A 24,233-nucleotide genomic window follows, 5' to 3' on the forward strand; every position below is an offset into this window, starting at 1 on the left:
TGTTTCGGTTATGAATTTTAAAATGGGCTCTGGTTAGATCGGTCTCTTGCACCTCTCTTTCCCCCGGTCCACAAATCAGCATTAAAATTGTGTGGTCTGAAGTATACAGAGTGAGTCTGAATTCAACCGAAAAGCATCGGATGCAGATTCATCAGGGAAAAATGAGTTGAAAACATATTTACGACTTACGGTCTAAAGTGCTTCCCAAGACTGGTATGAGAGCTTATGTAGTTGGAGTTGAACAACTAGTTTATTACAAATAAAGAGAAACTATTTAAAAACGGAAAACTAAATGTCAATATGATGATTCATCGACAAAAAATAAAAACACATTTTGTTGTTGCCTTGAGCCGCGCTGTTTCTGAGAAATGCTAGTATCAAATAAAGAACGAAAAACTTCCAACTCGTGGCAGGTTTAAACACGCACAAGTCCCGTTATGCCTGTGCTGCACAGGGGCACTAATAGTAAAGTGAGGTAAACGCCTACGAAAGTATTTGGAAAATAAATTTAATTAACAATAAAAGTTATTTTGAAGTGCATGTTAATAATTCACCTTTAAAAATCACACTGTACTTCCGCGTCACAAACATTTATTTAAATGTAATCATTTTGCGATGGTCGTAGAACCTTGATTAATAAAACATTGTTCAGACCTCGGTCCCTATTATTTGAAATAAACCATTTGTTCATTTACAGCCTGTAAAACAAATGTAGTTTTAAATACAGAAAATGAATTACCATTTGGTTCTCGGGAACATATGCAAAAAAAAACTATACGCTTTAATTTAAAAGTGTAGTATTATTTATAAAGGTGGTTAGGCTCTTAATGTTTTTAAGGTTATCGTATTTTGTATTGAATTGAGTTCATACTGTGTACTGCACCACAAGTTTGTGGTAAATCGCATGCATCACAGATTTTCCTGATTAATTACAACCGTAGGTCAAAGTATATACCTTGTCTGCATATTAGCGATTTTTATCAAATTGCCAATTGATATATTTAATACAATCAATTTGGCGGTTTTTTTTATGTGAGGTTCGAAAACTCCCACAAAATAAAGCAATGCAAGTTTTAGGCATTTCAGAGTTTGAACCTCAAATAAGCCGTGAAAGTTTTGTGTTCACTTTTCTACCACTGCCAAAAGGGTAATTGATTTTACAAGCTTTACCCCTAAATATTGTGTAGGATTCACAATCTGAACCGATCTCACACAGTTCCCACATTACCTTAGGGCAGGACATGTTCCAAAGTGCTGACACCGCGCTAATCACGTCTCGTGCGCGGCGGCGGGCAAGGCCACGGCTGACGTGATCAGCTCCGCATGATTGTGGCATATCGATAACTTTGTATGACGCAGGTGAAACGCTCGCGATCAATAGTGCCAACCAACCACTGTTAAAACCATCTCCATGTAGCTTACATGTTGCCTCTGACAAGGCGTGTGTGTGCCCCTATTATGACAGATGGATACCTTTTACGATTTGTTCATATTTTATAACTATAGTTTCACGAAGGCAAAAGACTCAGCTATTTTCTGTAATTGTCATTGTTTTAGATTTTCCAAACGGCTCGGTAATGATTTGTGACGCAAAAAGCTACATGAAACTATATGAAGAAATCAATGCAGTGTTTTATACACAGGCTCACGCGTTTTAGGGCTGATTTTGATTATTTTCACAGTATTCCTACAACACAAAGATAAACTCGTGTCCATTAATACAAAACTGCTTGTTTTGACGCAACTGACATAATAAATCAGTATATGTATGTGTAAACATAACATACTTAATATATAATGTTATATCATTTAGAAGTAGCAGGTATTCGTTAAAAAAAAAAAGCATATTTACTCCTTTTAAAACCCATTTCTGCCTTTAAATATTTATTGAAATTGCCGCTGAGGAAATATGAGTTTATAATTATTTATTTTCAAAAATATAAGCGGGTGAATAAAATCAACATTAATAGACGATATTAAGTTGTTGTTTTTTTGGGGGCGGGATTATTTCCATGGGAAGTACCACAAAAATTTTAAAACAAAACTGAACATTAAGTCCACGTCATACTTGGAATGGCTCACACAATTGCATTGCTTTATTGAAGACTGGCTGGGGGTTGCGGACAAAGAGACGGCAGAGCCGCGCGGGTCGTGCTTGCAGGTGATAGACCTGCTGAACCCGGGCACGGCGAGGAAGCCGCTGGCCGTGCGCTGGTCCAAGAAGTCGCGCGGCTTCTTCGTCGAGAACCTCTTCACGGTGGACTGCGAGGAGCTGGACGACCTGCTGGCCGTGCTGGAGGAAGGTCAGCCCATAGAGTACACGGCGGCGCAGAGCGAGTCTCTGGCTCACGGTTTGTCACTGCGACTGTCGGAACACATCTGCGGACGTGAATATACGACAATGGGAAGCCTACTACTCACGTAGTTTCGGTCCCCTGCAAGAATTTCCGAAGATTTCAGAAGTTTTGCGTTTTGGTATTAACGCCACTTCAGCCGCTAAATCAGAAGTTTCCAATGAAAACAAGCATGTTGTGACTGACCTAACATAACCTAACCCTTAGATTTTTTTAAATTTAAATTTTTGAGAGAAATTCGAAGTTGCACGAACGTGGTAGGGAACCGAAACTACGTGAGTTTTAGGCTTCCCATACGACAATTATTGCGTTTGTTTCTTTTTTGCTTATTCAATTTAAATCAAAGTTTTATGATTCATATTTTCAAAATAAAATATATTTTGGCTATGGTACAGTTTCACATGACAAAACATTTAAATGCTTACTTCATTTTAATATTTTACGTTAAAATAAAACTGGACACGTTTCACGGAACAATTGCCTCTAAAAAAATTAGCGAGATGCGTCCGCCATTATACACGCTTTCGACAGTTCTAATGGCAAACAGGTCGTTCAATGTTGACGTTAAGTTCAGTAACACAGTAACTAATCTTGCGAACCAAAACCTAAAGTAATAAAGCATACCAGTATGCATAATTTTATCTTAAAATTAAACAATTATTTTGTAAATTGTAAACAAACCCCCCTCCCCCAGTTTTTATTTTGCCAAATCTTAACTCCTTAGAATTTTATTTTAACTTCACTTCAATTCTAACTTCGCTGACCAAACATTAGTTAACATCAACAAAGCATAATTTGCTACGTAGTGCCCTTTTAAAAACAAACAAACCCTCACTACCTAATGGTTGAGCTTTCAGGCTGCAGGTTGAGGGAGGCATCACGCCGCCTGTTGTCCTCGGAGTAACCCCGAGGCCCTGTTCCGGCATTCGGCCCGCGTTCAGTTGCAGTCAGTAACGGCTGCACGGGTATGCAGCATTGGGCAACCACTCCGGGCCTTGGACTGCGGTCCGTATGTTCTGTCTTGCAGTTGGTCCACGCTTCGACACAGGTCATGCGACCCACTAGGCAGCTGTGAGACTTGTGGGAACATCGTGAACCTATCGAACGATGCTTCAGTGAGGGGAGAAAGTGTCATGGTGTCAAAAAATGTATAGTCTCGCCTGCTACATACGTCGTATTTCCTAAAATAATTACTTTGTGTTTTAAATTTGGCGATCTGCAGCTCGAACTGCCGGGAAAACGATTGCCACTTGTTTCAGGCATGAGGAACAGGTCCGTGGGTAGCCACAGCATGAACGACTACTCCAGCAGGAGCCACACGATCCTCACCGTGCACATCATATCCGAGCAGCAGGTGTGCCAACATTCCCCGCTCTTTCTGCCTTGTCCCTCGCCCACTGCTTCTTTAGTCAAAGATTTGTTCCACCAAATTCCAAGGAAAACTGTCCTTTTTTTTTAAAAAAAATTAAGAATGTGCAGGTAAATACTGATGCCATGTAGTAAATCAGTAGACTACATATTTTATAAAACCACGGGAGGTTTATGCAGGGCCGGTGCAAGGTAAATTGGCGCCCTAGGCTAAAAATCTTAATGCCTTCCCCCCCCCCCCCGGCCGGGCCGGTCACCCCAAAAAAATTTTCCTTGCCTCAAAATACATCACGTAAGCCTAAGATTTTGTCAACAATCAAATGTAAGCAGACTTGTGTTTTTTTTACTTTATTATTTATTACAAATCATAAAAAGGTCACCGTGGACTTTAAATAATTACTCATATCAATATAAACATTCCAAACTGTTACAAAAATCCATTTTCATCTAGTTTCAATAATCTTTAAACATATTATATCATATGTTATGTGTCGTGCTGCGCCGCCCCCAGCTACTTGGCGCCCTAGGCGGTTGCCTAGTTCGCCTATATGGACGCGCCGGCCCTGGGTTTATGAAATTCGGTCTAGTCAAGTATTGAGTGCTAGTTTGCAAAGACGTGCTATCTCGAACGCTCACTCGTGGCTGCAGATGGAGGATGGCGTGTTCATATCGAAACAAGGCAAGATCAACTTCGTGGACCTGGCGGGGAGCGAGATGACGAAGAAAACCCACAGCGAGGGGAAGACGCTGGAAGAAGCCAACAACATCAACAAGAGTCTTATGGTCCTCGGTGAGTTACATCACGTTCAAGAGTGATTGGGTGTCGTAACACACAAAACTGCGAGTTGGGGTATGTTTATTCAGAAAGGGGTGCATTAGAGTTCAGAAAAGGTTCGTCAAATGTAGTAACAGGAGTTTTCATACTGAGTGAATTGAAATGAGGAGGGAACTTAAAACATTTTAATTTTGATTTTGTTTACAACGTATATGTGTGCATTAATTAACGAAAACTAGTGTGATACTTTCCCCAAAAATAAAATAATAATATGGTACTAGAGATTGAAGTACCTACTTATCGTAAAAAAAATTAATTTAAACATCTAGTATTTAGGTTATGTTTTGGTGTGAAAACAGTAACACTGTCCAAACCACTCGATGTACGTTAGAGATGACCACCGAGCGAGGTCGAAGTACAAAGCCACGTCGGTAGAGGCCTCTACTGCTGCCAGGTCATCGACAATCGATACCATCCTGGCGACTGGCTCCTTTGAAGCGTTCACAACGGACGGACAGCAACGTGACGAATCATGTTTTATCAAGGCACGTTACAAAACCCAGCGAGGCGTACTTCTGTGAATCCATTTCGTCTTTTATGTGAGGCTATTAACCGTGGTTTTTATTTGTAAGAGAACGGTAACAAAGTGTAGAGGTCAACAACTTACTGTTTCAAAAATAAAAGTTCACGATTTTTTTGGTGTGTTCTTTCTAAGTATTACTTTACGCCAGGGAAAATTAATCCCACGTAGTCCTTTCTCTGATAGGTCATGAGATCCTGTGATATTCCAGGTAGTTAATTATTCACGGAAATTATGCAATTTCGAAACTTTCTAAATCTGAATTGGGCAAGCTGTAACGATTGTTAAGGCGTATCTGTGCCCTCTGTGGCCGTGATTGCTAACAATCGCGCTTACGTGGTGAGGGTCGCGGGTTCGATCGCAACCTCAGCATGACTCATAATTGTGACTCATAATGGGGAATAAAGTGGTTCAGAACCCACTATAATCTTACCAAATATAAAAAAAAAGCAAAGTAATTATAGCAATTATTTTACTCGCTTACAACGATGACGCAATTCTGCTAGGAAGATACTCCAAGAAAATTTCGAAGCGATTTCTTACCAAAGATGATTGATTCTTTTCCGACAGTCAATTGTTTTGTATGGTTCAGGCTCAAAAGACGCCACTGTTGGCGCGATTTAAAGACAAACAAATAAACACATGGCTTTTTTTTATGTGAAAAAAGGTTTATTTCTATTACCACTGCAAAACGAGTAATCGACAGGATTTTGTCCGATTCGATCTTTATCACTGATGAAAAACAATAATCCTCGAAATGACGCTCGTATGTTTGTTTTCTCTGCCAACTAGTTTATGTACACATTTATATGGTGTACGAGGTGGGGATCCCGATCTAGTAATCCTGTTTCCAGTGATAAACTTCAGTTAACACGGTGTTTAAAAAAAATTATTTTTAAAAATCCAACAATTATCTGTTGTAATAGCATGTTATGTTTGATTTCTCAGCATGTTCTTTCATAATGCATAGCAGTTGTTTACCGGCCTTCCCCTCGATAAGTCCGCGTCACCGAACAGACGGGTGACCTTAACGTGAGAGGTCAGGCCTCGGGATTCAAGCGCGGCTGCGAGCAGCGCACACGCTACCGCGGAGCGAACTTCATTGTTGGGAAGTCAGGACGCGGGCGCGGATTAAGCATTCACGAGAAAGGGCTGTGGCTGTCTGCTGCGAGCGAGCGATACTTGGCGTGCTGACAGTCAGCGCTGACGCGAGAAAGCACGGCGGAGTACGTGAGCGAGCAGGCGGAACGATAGCGACCTGTTTCCGAAGTACAGACTTCTGTGGCCATCGACTCCCAAACATTTTCTGTCTCAGTGCTGAATTATCTAAATGTGTTTTTTTTTTCAATAATGATATTCTATAAAGTGGTTATACGTAATCCTTTTTTAATTTTTTATTAGTTGGTTTTGTTATGAATTTAACATTTTGTACACCGGACAGTTCATTGTGTCAATTTTTTTTTGTAAAAATGTTTGGAACTACATACACTTATTAAAATAAGTACAATATCAGCAATACCCTGAAAACGCGCGAGCAAAACCTTAGGTTAACAGCTAGTTATTTTATGGAAACAAACGGAACGTCACTTTATCCCGAACAAACAACTCTCCTTCCGCGAGGTTCTCGTGGTGTCTGGACGTGTTCATCTGTGCTGTCGTCGTCACGTCGTCCGTAACACCTCTTCAGGTTCATCGTCGGGTTTTTAATCTGTTCGACATCAGCTGATACAGGCTTGTTCTCTGTGGGTTTTTCCCCCCGTGACGAACAGTGCAACAATGCAATGACACATGCCCGAGAAACTGAGTTAAATCAATTACCCCCCCCCCCCCCATTCCAAATGCATGAATAATTGAAAGAAGGTCTCCCGGGAGAGCCGGCGGGGAGTGGTGACGCGGGGGCGGCGTGGCGTGGCGGTGTTGCAGGCTACTGCATCGCCTCGCTGAGCGACAGCAAGAAGAAGCACGGCCACATCCCGTACAGGGACAGCAAGCTGACCAAGCTGCTGGCGGACAGCCTGGCTGGCAACGGCGTCACCCTCATGGCGAGTGTCCTCCGCGTGTCCTCCGCGTGTCCCGCTGTCTCACACGTCCTGCACCCCGGAGTAGTGGGACACCGTGTCGCGAAATTGTAACTTTTCAGGAAACAAAGTTCTCGGTTTGTTTCAGCTTTATTTACTTGCAGTATAAATTTATTGCCTAGTGAAACTTATCATATAATTATTAAACTTATATATTAGATAAAAAAATTAATGTTCGATTTTTTAACGATTTGTTTTGGAAAAGTGTTGTAGGCATTTGAATATACAAAATTTAATTTCGGACATAAATCGTATACATAGTGCGAAAACTGTGCATCATGGGCATGGTGCCAACTATATAATTCGTAATAAATGTACATAGTGTTCTTTGCCTCTAAGGTTCAGATATGGTCAAGCTGGTGGGCATTCGTTTTGCCCACGCTTCGTGGAAAATTCAACTTTCAGTTTGGTCATTAAAAAAATTGTGGGCAGTTTTAGTTTACTACATACCTACTCCACTTTTCCACATAATCGCCGTTCAGTTCCAAGCACTTTTCGTAAACTGCACCAGTTTCTTCAACTCCTCTGCATATAAGTCCGCTGCCTGGGAATTAAACCAGTTGATAAGGGTAGTCTCGAGTTCCTCGTCGTCAGCTTGCCGACGGACCGCTCGTAGTCACCCACAAAGCGGCGGCGGCAACATCTTCAAAGGCAGTCCAGGAAACAGCAAACAGCAGCAAGTCTCTCGGATCGCCGAAGCAAGCAGGCGAGTCACACGTCCGGCAGACGTGGCTACTGGCCGGCGACCCCAGGTGGCAACGACAGCAAGGGCAGACGTGTGATTCGATTGTTGTTTGCACCTGCCCCTGTGTGCGGGCTTCCCGCTTTACTCGTCTGCACTGCGAATAGCCAGGCTTCTTGGTGGTTTAATTCCCAGGCGGCGAACTTCTACGCAGAAACAAAGAAACTGGTGCAGCGTTACGAAAAGTCCTTAGAACTGAATGGCAATTATGTGGAAAAATTAAATAGGTATGCGATCAGGCTGCAGTTTACGAAAGTTTCACGTTAATCTGTGCATCGACGTTGCAATTTTTTGTTTTGTTTTTGCAACTGATTAGAAGTGATGAGTTTGAAAAGTTACCGTAACCTTGTGTGTACCAATGTGTGTGTCACAAAGCGACCAAACCAGTAGAACGCGGTATTGCTGCCTGCAGATAGCGTGCATATCGCCGGCGCGGTCCAGTCTCAGCGAGACCATCAACACTCTGAGGTATGCTGCCAGAGCTAAGAAGATACGCACCAAGCCCATTGTCGTGATGGTGAGTGCAACATTCTGGTGGGGGCCATGTGCAGCATGATGGTGGACAACACTAATATTACACAGGGAAGTAGCCACTGGGGTACAGACCCCTCCCTTCTAGGATTAAAAAAAAAAAAAAGTAAAGGCAGAATAAGAAAATTACAGAAAATTAGCTACATAATGTCGCAGAGAGATTATTTTAGAAGGATCACTCTAATCCTTAGTGCAATACAATAATGTATTTCCTACTCATGATAGCCCGACATACGGCAATAATTATATCTCCAAGCAGTCTATAAATTTAATGCCAGTGTGCACGTATTAATGCATTTCTTTCAAACAAACTTGATATGTGTGTTTTTCATGTATTCACTGACTTTAATATATATGTATTTATTACTTGTTTTAATAAAATCATCAAAAATTTGACTTAAGAACAAAGTATTGAAAACAATTAAATAAAAAAAATCCATAGTATAAAATGTTCAGTTTTAAATTTCTGTGTGTAAACATTGGCTTTCTGACATTTTAGTTTAACAATCAATTTTCCTTTAAAATTCTATGGTTGTAGGCCTACTGAGGCGCAGAACTTGCATGGGGAAGTTTAGGCTTCACCTTGTCCAGTAACAAACTTGGGGAATCATCTTGAGAGACAAGACTGTGGGACCATTTATTTGTTCACTAGTCGATGATATCGTGTACAAATACCTTTCAGACACACTTTATCAATTCTTAAGACATACCTAATTTTAATTGTTTTATTGTAACTAAACTTTTTTATTTTTATTTTTGTGTGGTAATAATCTTACGATACAGTTATAATATTAATGTATGGTAATTAATAAAAGTAAAATAAAGTGTATTCATTTCATAGATATAAAGTGTGATGTCCACTAGAAGTTAAGTAGGCTGTAACCCACACATTTAAGGTTTTACAAATTTCATGTATCATTGATACATATATGCGTGTGTGTGTTGGCTTTAACAAGTAGCCAAAGGTAAGTCATACGCCATGCCAAACCAAAAATATTTAGCACTGGAGATTTATTGCAAGCGGTATCAAAATATCTGAAATTGCAAGATGGCGAGGCATGATTCATGGTATTAGTACGTTAAATGAAACATATGCCACAGATCTTAATTTCATTTCAACGCTCATAAATACCGCAACACATCGGATGTTACTGCAGCCAAGAACAGCTGTTGCGGGTGCGAGCAAACAGTCTGCGAATTGATGCTTGAATTACCACTCCCCCTGCCGGTCCATCTGTGCTGGCTCTCCACGCCGCTCGCCAGAAACAACAGACTTAAGGCTTTGTCTGTAATAATTCATTTATTGCCGGTCGATGATATAACCAGGTTTAGTAAGGACCGCGGTGGCTGAGAGGTCAGATAACTCGCCTCCCCCCCCCCCCCCCCCCCCACCAAAGAGATCCGTGTTATAATTCCAGTTATTTCGCAAGCGGGAAAACGATTCACAGCATAGACTAATAATTGTCCTCTACGTATGAGGTCGATATTGGCTCACACAATGCCATGTGTGGATCGGGCTTTCGCGGCCATCCATCCAGTCCACTGACCTGTGGTTGGCTGAAAGGAGAACCTCGATCCAAGAGCACCGCGAGGCGCTCTGGCAGGGCCGGCGCGTCCATACAGGCGAACTAGGCAACCGCCTAGGGCACCAAGTAGCTGGGGGCGGCGCAGCACGACACATAACAGCTGATATAACATGTTTAACGATTATTGAAACTAGATGAAAATGGATTTTTGTAACAGTTTGGAATGTTTATATTGAAATAAGTAATTATTTTAAGTCCACGGTGACCTGTTTATGATTTGTAATAAGTAAAAAAGTAAAAAAAAAAAAAAAAACACAAGCCTGCTTACATTTGATTGTTGACAAAATCTTAGGCTTACGTGATGTATTTTGAGGCAAGGAAAAAAATTTTTGGGGTGTCCGGCCCGGGCGGGAAGGGGGGGGGGGGGGGTGGCGGCATTAACGTTTTTTCGCCTAGGGCGCCAATTTACCTTGCACCGGCCCTGCGCTCTGGGACTCCTGAGGGAAGAGGGAAGTGCAGTGGGAAGGAAATGTGCTCAGGACCCGCGGGAGTCGCTGATCCTCAGCCTCAAGAGGGAGGTGAACGCCCTGCAGGAGGAGAACGACCACCTGCGCACGGCGCTGAACCTGAACGAGGCCCGTCCTCCCAGCCAGGGCTCGCGGCAGGGCGTCGGCGCCGCTGCCCCAGGTGCGTGGGTCGACTCACACCAACAATTGTAGAAGGGAAATATGAGAAACTCATAAGAAATACGCGAGAAAAGTGATGTCAGCGATCCTGGGGACGTGGAGTGCACCTACGTTTTTGTACAACGTGCTTGAGAAAATTACAGTAGTGGAATCTAGCGGCGTGAAGTGTAAAATAACTAGAAACCAATGCAGTAAATTGTCTTGCGCTTCGCCAATGCTAACTGGCCAGAGTTTAGGCAGGGTCATTAAGAAACAAAGGCCTCGGGGGCAAATCATTTTGTCTGCCCCCCTCCCCATTCCTTAAGTAACTTGTCAAACTATCAGAATAAACTCAGGCAGAACAATTTCGAAACTCAACCGGGCCCCAGGGAGCAGGGACTTTGCTCTTCTCTACATGGCCCTGCACGTAAGAACTAACTGTCTGCGCTCACAATTCACAGAGGCGAAGTTGCGCTTAGAGAAGACATTTAGAAGGACCTAGTAGCGATCCAAACACAAGGTCAATATCATGCAGCAAATTCTAAAACAAGTAATTTAAGTAGGCCTAGTTCAGTGTCTAAAAGGCATAGCAGCATGAAAATGCCTTTTATGTTGGCTGTATTAAAAAGTGTTTAATATAATTTTTAAACAAAAGTAAAATATAGTCTATTTAAAGTGGCAAGGTATCAATTCAGAAAGTCATTTCCTTATTGAGTGGAGGTTGCAAATACGTTCAGTCAGGGGCGCAACAACTAAATTTCCAAAGAGGGGGGGGGGGCAATATACCTTTTTTTATAAAGAATCACCGATCCCCCCTATTGAAGCGGGGGGTCCGGGGGTCCTCCCACGGGAAAATTTGTATTTCAAGGTGGAAAATTGTGCTATTTAAGCAGTTTTATTTTCTAAAAATTGTTTACACAGCACTTTCTTGCCCCCGTTTGCCTCCACTTTAAGGTTTCAGAGGGGGGTTAAAATACCCTTGCCCCCCCCCCCCCCCTGTTGTTGCGCCCCTGCGTTCAGTGGTTTCACGTTTAAATCAAATTGGCTACTGACAATTTCGTAGGTTTACGTGATATTTTATAGTTTATAAACTACGCAAGAACGTGGCTTACGTTTACGACGGCCATATTTAAAGAAAAGTGTTCCAAAAACCGTTAAAAACGCAGCAGACGTTTTGTGCAAGAATCCCATGATGTTCTTTTTATTATATAGGTACATCACTTGTATTCACTTGTTAAAATTCCGCACAGTGAAAGAGAATAACACTTTTAAAGCAAATTATGTACAACTTCTCTTGTTTTCATGATACATATATATAAATTATGAAAAGAAGCCTGGGTAGACAATTGAAAGTTGTAAGGTTGGTGACGTAGGGAAGCCTACAACTCATATAGTTTCGGTTCCCTGCAAGAATTTCTGGAAGTTTTGCGTTTTGGTATTAACGCCACTTCAGCCGCTAAATCAGAAGTTTCCAATGAAAACAAGCATATTGTGACTGACCTAACTTAACCTAACCTAACCCTTCGATTTTTTTAATTTCAAATTTTGAGAGAAATCCGAAGTTGCACGAACGTGGTAGGGAACCGAAACTATGTGAGTTGTAGGCTTCCCCGGTGACGTAAGCTGTTCGGCGCGCAGGCGCGCGGGCTACGAGGACGCCGCCCAGCGTGGACGCGGAGAAGCTGCTGGAGATGGAGCGGCCGGACCTGGCCGAGCTGATCCGCCACTACCTGACGGAGAACGAGGCGCTGCGGCGGGAGAACCAGGAACTGTTCACGACGAGGGAGCTGCTGCTCCGCGACCAGGAGCTGGTGTGCCGCGAGAACGAGCGCCTGCTCAAGAAGCTCGAGGACGTCAACTCGTGAGTCGCTCGCCGCCGTGTGCCAACGGTCCTTCCGACTCATTACTGCCTCTTTGCTAACACACAGGGGCGTAGCCAGGGGGAGGTTTTAGGGGTTCAACCCCTCCCCCCCCCCTGAAGCACCAAATATTTAATTAATTTCTTATTCATCACTCAAACAAATTTCATATTAAAATTAATAAAAAAATTTACCATTACAATATTTAAATTTAAGTACCAAAAACTGCTAAAATAGCACTATTTTACACCTTAAAATCCAAATATTCCCGGGGTAGGACCCCCGGACCCCCCCCCCCCCCGCTTTAATCCGTGGGGGGGGGGGGGGGGATCATGCCTCTTAACATCCCCCATACACAAATCCTGGCTTCGCCACTGCTAATACATAGTTAGCACATTCTAGTGAAATATGACATAATTTTGTATTTCAAAGGTTTTTTTTTGCAACAAGTGTTTGCATTACCAGAGTTACTTACATATTTTCATTGTTAAATTATTTATTTAAAACTTAATAACTTTAAGATAAACTTGCGTCTGTTAGAGTAACTAATCATTTTTATACATTGGCTGAATTAGAAAGGAAGAGTGTACACATAGTTTCATTTCGGGAGAGGGGGCACACAACCTGTTTGCCCACTTTCAAATTATTCCCATTTCATTAGTCATTAATTGGAATGATAGATTTTTTAAGATTTCTTAGGATTTGTGGGGTGGGGGGGTGGGGGATATACCCCTAATACCGCTCCCACCTGCATACAGCCCCGTTTGGAAGTTCTGTAAGCCAATGTTGGCCTCACTGGTAGAAGACAAGAATCCGTCTGTATTCTCGTCAATAGTCTGTGGTTTATTGTACCCAGAATTACATCTCATCGATGGATGGACACACACCTAAAAAAACGAAATTTGGGAAAGGAATATGGAATGGCCAGCAGTAAAAACCATCCCAAACCACACTGGAATTAATTTTCTGACACTTGTTTATGACACTGCAGAAATTACATTCATTTGTTTGGGGTATTTCAGAGAGAGTGAGTTCGGGTAAAAAAGCAGGGTTTGAACCAATGTCCTAGGAATGTCAGTCCAGAGATACACCACTGCACCACCTCACATCATCTGGGAGTGGTGTTTGCGAGGGGAAGAGGGGGGATATATTGCCGCCTTCCCCAAAAGGAAAGAATTTGAAAGCAAACAGCGGGAAAAGTGGTACTAGTATCACAACCCCCCCCCCCCCCCAAACCAAAATTTACAAAATTAATCTCTGCATTCTCTTGGTCATGTGTGTTTAGGTGTGCACATGCGTGTGCGTAGGAAAGGAGTGTTGGAGGAAAGATTTTGTGTTGAATGTTTCGAAATATTGTTTTTAATAACAGTAGTGGCCATGACATAAGTCTGTTGAGATGTGTGGCCATTGAGATCCTGTTTTAATGTCGTAGGCAAAGGTATGGAGAAAGTGTAGTGATAAAAACCATGAGAATAATATGCCTTATTATTCAACATACCAATTTCTTACAAGAAAAAAGGGGGCAGGGAAAGAAATCATCACATTGGTGTTACTCAAATTTATAAGTATTAAATCAGTATATGTAGTAATCGACAATGAATGAAAAAAAAAATGGAAAAAAAAATTGAAGAAAAAAAATCCTACCTTCCATTTTTCACTTTATATTTTATATAATCAGTACTAGCGGAAATCTGTAGGATTCCCAGGCAAGCCCACTGCGGAATTATGTTTATATTTCCAGTTTCACAGCTACGATTCTGCAAGGGCAAGTGAGCCCTCCGAGAGGCTTTTTAATTCCAGCAGGTCCCCCTCCCCTCCTGAGGTTCATGCCGATGTTGCCAGCTAAGCTGTATTTTGACCATTGGCTTTTATACAATCATAGAACCAGTCATGGAGAAGAAATATCAGTGAAAATTTTTAAAAACAATGAACTAATAATGCCCAAAAAACTAAATTGCTGATAAAGAACATTTTTTTGACCGCACCTTGCCATAAAATAGTTATTTCAATGATAATTTAATTCAGAATTTTAATTATTTGTACCTGCCTTTCCTTTGTAATCAATGATTTACTCTTTGAAGTTCTGTATGTGGTAAAACTGATTGAAATTATGTTTAATAGGTCTGAAATGTTTTGTTCTGGTATATATTTTTCTAATTTAAAATTTGTCTATTTTTATTTTGGATGCATTTTGAACTAAAAAAATTGCTGATTCAAATTTTATTTCTAAATAAATCTGAGAAATGAAAAAAATTAATGTATTGGCGATGGGCTAACAAACGTTTCATTAAACTGTGTTAAGTTGCTGTGGTTGAAAATTTTATTACTTATTGTTTTTGTGTTGGAAGAGAGGTCATTACAGATAAATTGTGTTTGAATTTGAGTACAAGTACAGCTACAATTATTGACTGTGCTAATTCAGGGTGTCTGGGTTTAAGAGTTAACAATTAGGACTTTTTCGTGAACTTGACCCTTTTTTTTTGGTAATCACATGCAGGGGCGTGCCAAGGGGGGGGGGGACGAGCAGGACCGAACCCCCCCCCCCCCAGGGCTAAAAATATTTTAATATTAAATTCATAAAATGAAAAAAATAAATATTTAGTATGATATTAAAATTAATTGAATGACACAAGCATAAATGTTTAATTAAACAGTATTTTTAGATAGCCTAAATCAGCAATATTGAACACGTATTTTTCAAAATTTTCCCGGGGGAGGACACCCGGACCCCCCGCCTAGCTGGGGGGTATTCCATACCCCCCAGACCCCCCCGGAAAGGCCCTAGCCTTCTGCCTGACCCCCCCCCCCCCCCCAGAGCAAAATCCTGGGCACGCCACTGATCACATGTAAACTGACGCTAATGTCACAACTATCTGCCATTGATTATATATATCACTTCTAGGCAAAACTAAATTTTTCAAAATATCATATCAAACATCTTAACCATTTTTTTGTGTTAAATCAAGAAAGTTCGTTATAGAGATGCATAATTTATTGACTTAACAAAAATGTATTGAAAATTCACACAATTTTTATTGCTTTTGAAACCTTTTCTACAATTCATGACTTTGATAGGAATTATGTAACCCAAAATACACCTTGTAATTTTATTAAAATTTGTAATTTCTTACCATCAACAGCGTTTGTTGCCGTTCTCCAATCATCCCAGCAAGACCAACTTACTCATCGGAAATGCTCAACATGTCCATGAATGGGGATCTAGATGCTACAAATATCTGGACGAATCCTCTGAATGCTACAGTTACCTTGAGTCAGTCAGCAAGCAGCATTATGCCTGGGCCAAAATTCAAGGTGATTTTTTACTCTTGGTTATTAAATAAATTTACAGTTCATTTTTTTATGGAAAGTAAATCAACTATAATATCAGGTATAAGTGTAAAACATTATTAAAATATATTTTATTACACTGTATACATATATATATATATATAAAATTGGATGTTGGGATGTAGGTATGACATTGATAAACTCCGACACCGTTTGACTGATCGCCATGAAAGTTGGCACATCTAAGTGGTTTTTTTTTTTAATGGAGAAGGTTTTCATGCTATCCATTTTTTGTAACTCGCCGCTAGATGGCGCTGCAATGCACCAACTTCTAAACCGTTAAACCAATCGCCATGGGTAAACAGAAAATCATAGGTCATATACGTACTCTATGTCCACCACACTGTCATATAGCGCTATAACCCTGTGTTCAGCCCGGGTAACGCCATGTACTGCAGCTATGAATAACTATTATTCTTTTATTTCTGGCAAATAACATTTATATCATATGCAACTAAATGAACTTCTCAATTCATTGGAACCACCGGGAATCCTACAGCACAAACTGACGTTGAAAATTGGCTCATCAATACTGTTCCTTCGGAATGGGAACACACCAAAGTTACGAAACGGAACCAGACTTTCTGTGAAAAAACTGAAGCCAAATGTGATTGAAGAAACAATAATTAACTGCAATTGTCAAGGAGAAGTTGTTTTGATTCCGCGCATTCCAATGATTCTCACCGATTTGCCCTTCACGTTCAAACGTCTGCAATTTCCTGTGCGTCTTGAGTTCGCGATGACAATAAACAAAGCTCAGGGCAGTAACTGCATGTTGCAGGATTAAATTTAACAAATCCATGTTTTTTGCATGGTCAACTATATGTTGCTTGCTCCGGAATAGGAACTTAAAAAACTCAATACATGTATACACCAAATCAAAAAACCAAAAATATTTTGTTAAATCATTCATTTTTAGTTATAAAAAAATAAAATAAATATACACAGGCAGGACAGTGTCTGCTGGGTTTGCTAGTAGTACATTATAATCTCTGTGTTATGAAAGTACATGTTTTCTGTTTCATTACAGCAAGATATTCTTGAAGGAAGATTATCGACAAAGCCTCCTCACAGACTTCCAGATTCCATAAATAAAGAAATAGAAAAAAGAGGCATTGGCAGAAGGTGGGTATAATAAATTAAGCACTAAGTGCATTATTATATTATCATAATGATTTAAAATTGGCATCACTGCTTTAACCCAAGTAAGCATGCATGCTCATAAATATTCTTGGACAAATGAATATTACATACACTGGAGGATTCAGACTCTAAGGAAAAATAGTATCTCAAAAGGATTCCTAGACATGAACCATAGTCAATTTAATAAATTAACATATATATATATATATATATATAAAGTGTTTACCTAATGCCTGCAGCCAGGGGCGCAGCCAGGGGGGGGGGGGTTTAGGGGTTCAAAACCCCCCCCCCCCCCCTTAGCACCAAATCTTTAATTAATTTCTTATTCATCACTCAAACAAATTTCATATTAAAATTAATAAAATCTATACCATTACAATATTTAAATTTAAGTACCGAAAACTGCTAAAATAGCACTATTTTACACCTTAAAATCCAAATTTTCCCGGGGTAGGACCCCCGGGCCCCCCGATTTAATACGGGGGGAGGGGGGCATGCTTCTTAACACTCCTCATACACAAATCCTGGCTACGCCACTGCCTGCAGCTTCATTTGGAATACATGAACAGCACTGGTTTGTTATTTAGTTACAAAAAATAGTGGTTTGTAGCAAAATGGAGGTACATGAATGCCACTACATATGATAGAAAGATAACATTAGAGAAAAATTATTAATCTACATGTCAAAAGTACAATGAACAATGTCGCCTTGTTTCACTACCCTATACCCCACCATAACTAATATAAAATTTGGAATGCCTGGAGGACATGCAACACTCACAACACTCAGTTTGAATCAGAGGCACTTAAATTCTGAAGAATGCATTTTAAATATGAAGTCTTTTAACAACTGTCCGCACTTACATGAACATAAACACAACTATCTATCTTCTCGTAATCTGTCAATGCTATGGTACATGTATGTATTCCGGCACTAAATGGGACATCATGTTTCCAGCGGCTGTCTCTTGAGGCGTGACTTTAGAATTGAAATGCATTCATACTCTTCAGATGCTAAATTTTGTGAAATGTGGTACCTAAGGCAAAGAATCCTTTAATTGACAAGTTATTTTTTATGAGAATAAATTTCCTTGCAAATAAAGGTATGACTACATTTTTCTCTTACTGTGTTATGATACTCAGCAATCCATTTTGGATTTATGTTAATGTGTTTTAATTACATTTGCAGTTGTTTTAGCTCAATTATTAGTTCAATGTTTTCTTCTAAATACATTTATTTGCATATTCATCACTTAACAATCAGTGCCCCTGATTTTTGGCAGCCGTTTCAAACCAAGTGTTGTGAGAGTTGCATACCTGCCAGGTGTTGAAGTAGTTCGTTGTAAATTTTATTTTAGTTATTCTTGAAAATGGTGGGGTATAGAGTAATATAACAAGGCAACTCTTTTCATTACTTTTGCCATATAGATTAATAATCAGCCATTAAAAACTACATTCTTCCTCTGTGCCACTAAAAGTTATGGTAAAACAAAAGTAAAGTTTTAACCTAAATGATTTCCATTAAATTATTTTACTTCAGCATCAAGATTTGCAGTGTTTAAGAACTTTGTTCATTTGACATTACGCAGATACTTGGCGTTTCATCATAAATATGGTAGTTACTTTATTATTTTCAAAAAGCAACGGGTTCAGCTGCAACTTCAAAGGTGCATACCAGTCTTGAGAATCACTTAAGACCATGTGTCATAACTATGTTTGTCTGTCCAATTCAGACTCATTCTGTATATCATTGAAAATTACAGAGTTCATGATAGTGTACATCATTTTAGTTTACAATCATCAGATTTTAGAGTAGTCATGACACGGCATAAAAGCACTTAAGAAGAATAGCTGTTAGTTTCAGACATTCATAAATACATTTATATAAATAAGTAAGAACACATTATTTTATAGAAATAAAAAATAGACTTAACATCACTTTAGAAAATAGGTACCGTAATGATGATTTACTTATTGCCAAAACAAAAACAAGAAGGTAGGTACTAGTTGATAATGTTTAATTTAAACTAGAAATGCAGCAGTCACATTCTTTCTTTAAGAGGATTAGTCCTGCCATCTTGGATTTTTAAATATTTTGCACAACTTTAAGTACAAATTCCATATTATGTTTTGTTTCACAAAGCCATAGGCCCTATCATTGGACAATTGTTGAAGTCAGTTGGAGTCTATCACGTGAAATAATTAGTTATGTCTTTCTGGGGGTTAAAGACCTGGGCCTTTTAATAAACATCTGGCTAACCACATATAAAATCTTTTCAAAAAATTATTTATGCTGTATCTTGACAGAAAATATTGATTAATAATTAACTAAAATTATGCAAAAACTGAAATATTTAATATGGCAAACACTGATTTCCCTTTATCATAGCTTTTTATTTCATTTATGGTGTGTATGTACTTTTTTTTCTGGCTCTGCAGTATGACGAACATTGCAGACACATACCGTGAGAAGAGCTATCAAAGGCACAACTCTTGGGATAATACGAACACTGTTTCAAATATTGATGGTGCTGAGTCTGCACTTCGTCGGAAGAAACTTACAGATGTCATTGAGTAAGTAGAATGATAATATCAATACGATTTTTCACTTAAAAAAGTTTGTACTCCTTTGTAACAAAAAAAAAAAAACTAGTGAATTTTAAGTACTTTTTGAAGGACTTTTCAAAATCAAGGTAGTGTCAGATATCTGGTCTGAAATGTTTGCATAATTTAGTAAAATTTTACCCATGCTAATTTTGCATGTTTAACTTTTCATATATTTATTACACGTTGGCTAGTAAGGTCTTTAAAAAGCGGTTTCAATAATGAGCATTCGTTGTAAAATTTACATGCTTTAATATTTAATTAAATACCTGAAGATAATTCTCCTGTATTTAAAAAAAAAAAAAAAAAATTGTTTTTGGATGCAGAACAGGCCTTTTAAATTTTTTATCCAGAGATATTGTTATTATGTGGAAGACTGCATTATTTCACTCATCATTCCTTATACTGTATTAACAATTATTTTCAATTTAAGTAAAAAATAAAAAATTAAAAAAAAATTAAATATTTAATTTTGTGCACTAAGACTGAGATTAAAGACACCTTAAATTCAATATGCCTGATATTTTAGATTAATGCTTTTTATGAAATATGTATACTATAATAATAATAATATATAAACTTTCTAACAAAATTTTCTCAAGTGTTGATGTTAATTGTATCATTTTACAAATCTATCACCACATTGTTTCAATTAGGTCAGTTTGAATGTAAGGGTTTAATGTTAATGAATTTTCATTTAGTTTTTGTTAAGCTAAGGTAAGACTGTCAAAGCTGTTGTAACAGTGTTTCAATTTTGTATGCAGTCATCATGGCAGCGACAGTGCCCCAGATCTTCAGTCAATCTCCTCGTCTCCTCCAGACCTTGGTCCTCGTACCATGTCCGAAAAGCCTCAGAGTCCACCAACAAACAATGCTCACACTGTAATTAGTCAAAATAATTTCTTTTCTCGAGTTATCTTACCTGAGGGGATTCAAATGGGCGAAAATTCATCCGGTGAGAAATCACTCTTCAATAACACGAGAGAAACAAAATCCAGACAAACTAAAACAAACGAAAATATTGTTGAACGCAAATCATCCATAATGAGACATGCCGAGTCTTTTGGACGTAGAATTCTTCAATCCATGCATTCAGACTCCTCGTTGCTTAAATCCGATGACGATATAGACACGTCATCCGGCAGTGTGCTGACTAACTCCACAGACACCCTATCGCAACAGTTGCTTTCGTCTAAAATAAGTGGTCAAACCACGAAAGACCCATTTGGCAGCATTGTCTCTTTGTGTGATCCAAATGAATATATAAATTCACAATCGCATCCTAAAACATGAAATGAGCGATTGCTCTTACAAAATTTCAAATAAAATGCTGAAATTTTTAAGGCTCAGAAAGTGATGTAAATAAAATTTAACTAGCATGAGGCTGAATTATTTAATTTCTCACTTTATTAGTCTCAAAAAATTCATAGATTCTGAAGAAAGTATCAGCAGATATTACACTGTCAGAAGAAAGTTTTGATATGGATGAAACTTGGGAGCAGAACACAGTAATACCCTCTTCAATTGCTGCTTCGTTTACATAGCTAAATGCTAGTGATTTGTTAATTGTTTGCTTCGTATACATGGTTAAATGTTAGTGTTTAGTTAAATGTTTGGACAGGAATTATAATTACCATCAGTCTATAAATCATTAACGAGCAATCCTTTCACACTGTGAAAGATATATGCCATTACTTCATCTAACCTGTGGCAATATGAGTAGCTTCCTGTTCCTCCCAAGCACAGAGCACATCTCAGAAAAAAAAAGCAATTCAACCAACTTATAACTCTGAACTACTCTCTTCCCCCATTCTCTGCCTTTGGTAGCAAAGTTACCCAGTGAAAGGTACTAATACTACAAAGTGCCCACTTTTTTGACAAAACCAAAAACCAGGTCCTTTTTTCCAGAATTTTTAAGGTTGATCTAAGAATTTTTTCATGGAATGTTACTATGCTAATAAAAATATAGCAAACAATTTACGTTACATCAGAGGCTAACAACACCCAACCGACCATTAAATATTAAAGATTGGTCATTTACTATTATGTGAATAAAAATAACTTTAAAATAAAAACTATTCCTGTAAGACTATATTGTTTATGTGATAAAATTTTTTTTTTCTTTAAATAACTTAGTTGTTCAAATATAAGATTAGCATTCAATCACAAAGCATAAGGGGGGGAAAAAAAATTACAACAGCTGCCAATTATCAAAATAATTACACCTATTATAAATGCAGACAGGACAGTGATGCACTCCAGGTTCGAAGCTGGCTGGCGGCCCCTCATGGCCACTGATGTCACACACTGTCCACTGACGTAAGGCATGCCACGCGTGCCTGGCCGGATTACAAGGGCCCTCACTACCCACCCCCTCCGCTCCCCGCGCACTGTCCCGCTACGGGCTATTGTCACCTTTAGCGGCATGGAAATTCTGGGCTTGCAGAGGCCACCGCGAGGAGTGGCGTGAATAAGCGTCTCTGTTCTGGGTGTTTTGGGCGTCGGGTCGGCCCGGGATGACGCGTAACAGCCGCTCTCGTCCTTTTGAGGACACCACGGGTATAAAAGCGATGAGCTGGCCTCCACGGGAGTTCCGAGAGTTCCCGAAGTGAAGGGAAGTGAGACGCCGGTGAAGAGGGTGAGTAAACCTCTCGAGAGAGTTTCGCGACGAGGAGCGACGGGATCGAGAGAGTGCGACAATTCTTTATAAACGGATACATTCCATACTGTCTGTGCTGTGCTGGAATAGCTACGTACTGCGGAGGTTCACAAGAACACAGCACTCAAAAATTATATGAATATGCAGTTTTGCAGGCACTGCATGCAATTTCTCAACCAAGCTTTTCAACCTGCAAGACAAACAGATAAGCCCACTGCTTTCAAAAATTCACAGGTTCTCACAGATTTTCCTGGCACCTTAAGAGTTCAAGGCTAATTCAGGGTTTTCTTTTTTTTTTTCCGGTCGAGTGGCCACGCTGTACTACCAAAATCTATCAGACTAAATTTGAACGACTAAAGCAAGAGAAAAATTCATACGTTTCTTTATTAATTAATTTTGCTGCCTTTTGTGTTTATTTCAACTTTATCACCAACCATAATGACATTTCACCTGAAACCTTATCTTAGCCAAAATTTTTAATGCATAAATTAAAAATTTATTCTTTGTCCTACTCTTCTAAATATCCCTTGTTACCCTTTAACTACTAAAATTGAAGACTTCCACAGGTAGTTTCACTGCTATCCACTTAAATTGCAGTAGAACCTTAAATGTGTTTCACAATGCTTAGTGATACGTTGGCAGTTGACGGAGAATTTTTTCGACTTCCTGGCATCGTTAGCAGTTGACAACAAATATGGAAGCTTTTGCGTTTCATTAATTTGGCTGGATTATAATTAGCATCCATGCACACAGTAATACAAGGTAAAAAGGCAATTCAATGGGAAATGTGTAGTTTAAATAGCTCACTTCTGAGTGCAGCACAAGGCACAACACTGCTCCAGCAAAAATCAAACTATCAAAGAATGTAACAAGAGGAATTGCAGACTTATGTAAAAATCATTAGTTACTTTTCTAAAGACAATGTTTACCAACACTTTTGCTGCATTACAGTATTTTACAAAAAAATATTAAAGTTGGATATAGTGTCAAAGGATAGGGCTTGCTGGGCAAGTGCTACATCATTTACACTACCCTGCCTGGGTACACATACGGAGTGCAGAGCTTTAGGAGAAACCACGGAATTTGAAAACTTATTATGATATCCAAGTGGTGTCCGTTTATGAAGAGTATTTAATACGTTTAGGGAACACGAGTAGTTCAGTTTCTTTATTTTGTTTTTAATCTGTATTTTTAGAATAGTGGAAATGGCTAAAAAATTATGTTTTCAAAATAAAATTATTTTTAGGCATGAAACATCCTTTACAGATTCTGGAAAGCAATCAAGGGACTTTGATTAAATATTTTCATTTATCCACCATATAATGTTACGGTTACTGCTCACTCTTAACACTGTGCGCTAGTCCAGTGCCTTTCACTTACGAGGCAACACCACTAGAAGCACCACCTAAACGTGCACTTATCACCCCTGACTAGGCAGGCACCTTACATACTTGCCTTTCACCTCAATTATTTCGGAAACTACTGTATGTGGTATAAATTCTTTAAAACCTAGCACCACGGGCAAGTTGCCACATAATGTTCATTACATGAGACACTTCTAAATCAAAGTTACCATACCATACGTGATAGTCCTCACCATCAAACATGCTTCCAAAACTTTCATCCTGTCCGGTCCCATCCAGTATCTCCTGGCTTGCAGTCACGCTGCTCTACAGAAGCAGGCATCAGCAGCTGGTATGTGAACGGTGAGACCAATACTTTCGTGCAGTAGAGAGCTCTGCCATTGCTTCTCTGGTCGTCTAACTGTTCAGTGTTTTGTACTTGTAGTTGTAGCATTGTTTAATATTTGAACACGCTGAGCGGCCAGTGAATTATGAACATCGGTACTTTAACTGTGAAACTGACTGGGTGTCGAGACAAGAACCTGATGTAAACAATGACTTTTGATATATTTTTGATTGTTACCTAGCAAATTATCTTCATTGCATAGTCCATAGTGTATTTGCATTGCCTTTAAGGTTAACTATACCTAATTATTCC

The 24,233-nt window shown here is 39.3% G+C and overlaps 1 protein-coding gene across 3 annotated transcripts in view; it reads left to right on the plus strand.

Annotated features, from left to right (window-relative positions):
• LOC134532830 (kinesin-like protein KIF12) overlaps positions 1–24,233 on the plus strand; it is a 63,176-nt gene that overhangs the window by 34,210 nt on the left and 4,733 nt on the right. For 2 of the 3 annotated variants that reach the window (XM_063369745.1, XM_063369746.1), the window contains exons 7-16: positions 2,162–2,303; positions 3,614–3,708; positions 4,371–4,512; positions 7,001–7,119; positions 8,310–8,414; positions 10,494–10,641; positions 12,258–12,480; positions 15,619–15,790; positions 16,857–16,951; positions 19,409–19,543. In XM_063369745.1, the coding sequence (XP_063225815.1) occupies positions 2,162–2,303; positions 3,614–3,708; positions 4,371–4,512; positions 7,001–7,119; positions 8,310–8,414; positions 10,494–10,641; positions 12,258–12,480; positions 15,619–15,790; positions 16,857–16,951; positions 19,409–19,543 (1,376 nt within the window). Of the gene's footprint in view, positions 1–2,161; positions 2,304–3,613; positions 3,709–4,370; positions 4,513–7,000; positions 7,120–8,309; positions 8,415–10,493; positions 10,642–12,223; positions 12,481–15,618; positions 15,791–16,856; positions 16,952–19,408; positions 19,544–24,233 lie in introns of those variants that run through there. The other variant, XR_010075191.1, reaches the window with a different exon arrangement.

The sequence above is a fragment of the Bacillus rossius genome, chromosome 6 (genome assembly GCF_032445375.1).
Source record: "Bacillus rossius redtenbacheri isolate Brsri chromosome 6, Brsri_v3, whole genome shotgun sequence".
NCBI classification, from domain to species: Eukaryota; Metazoa; Arthropoda; class Insecta; order Phasmatodea; family Bacillidae; genus Bacillus; species Bacillus rossius.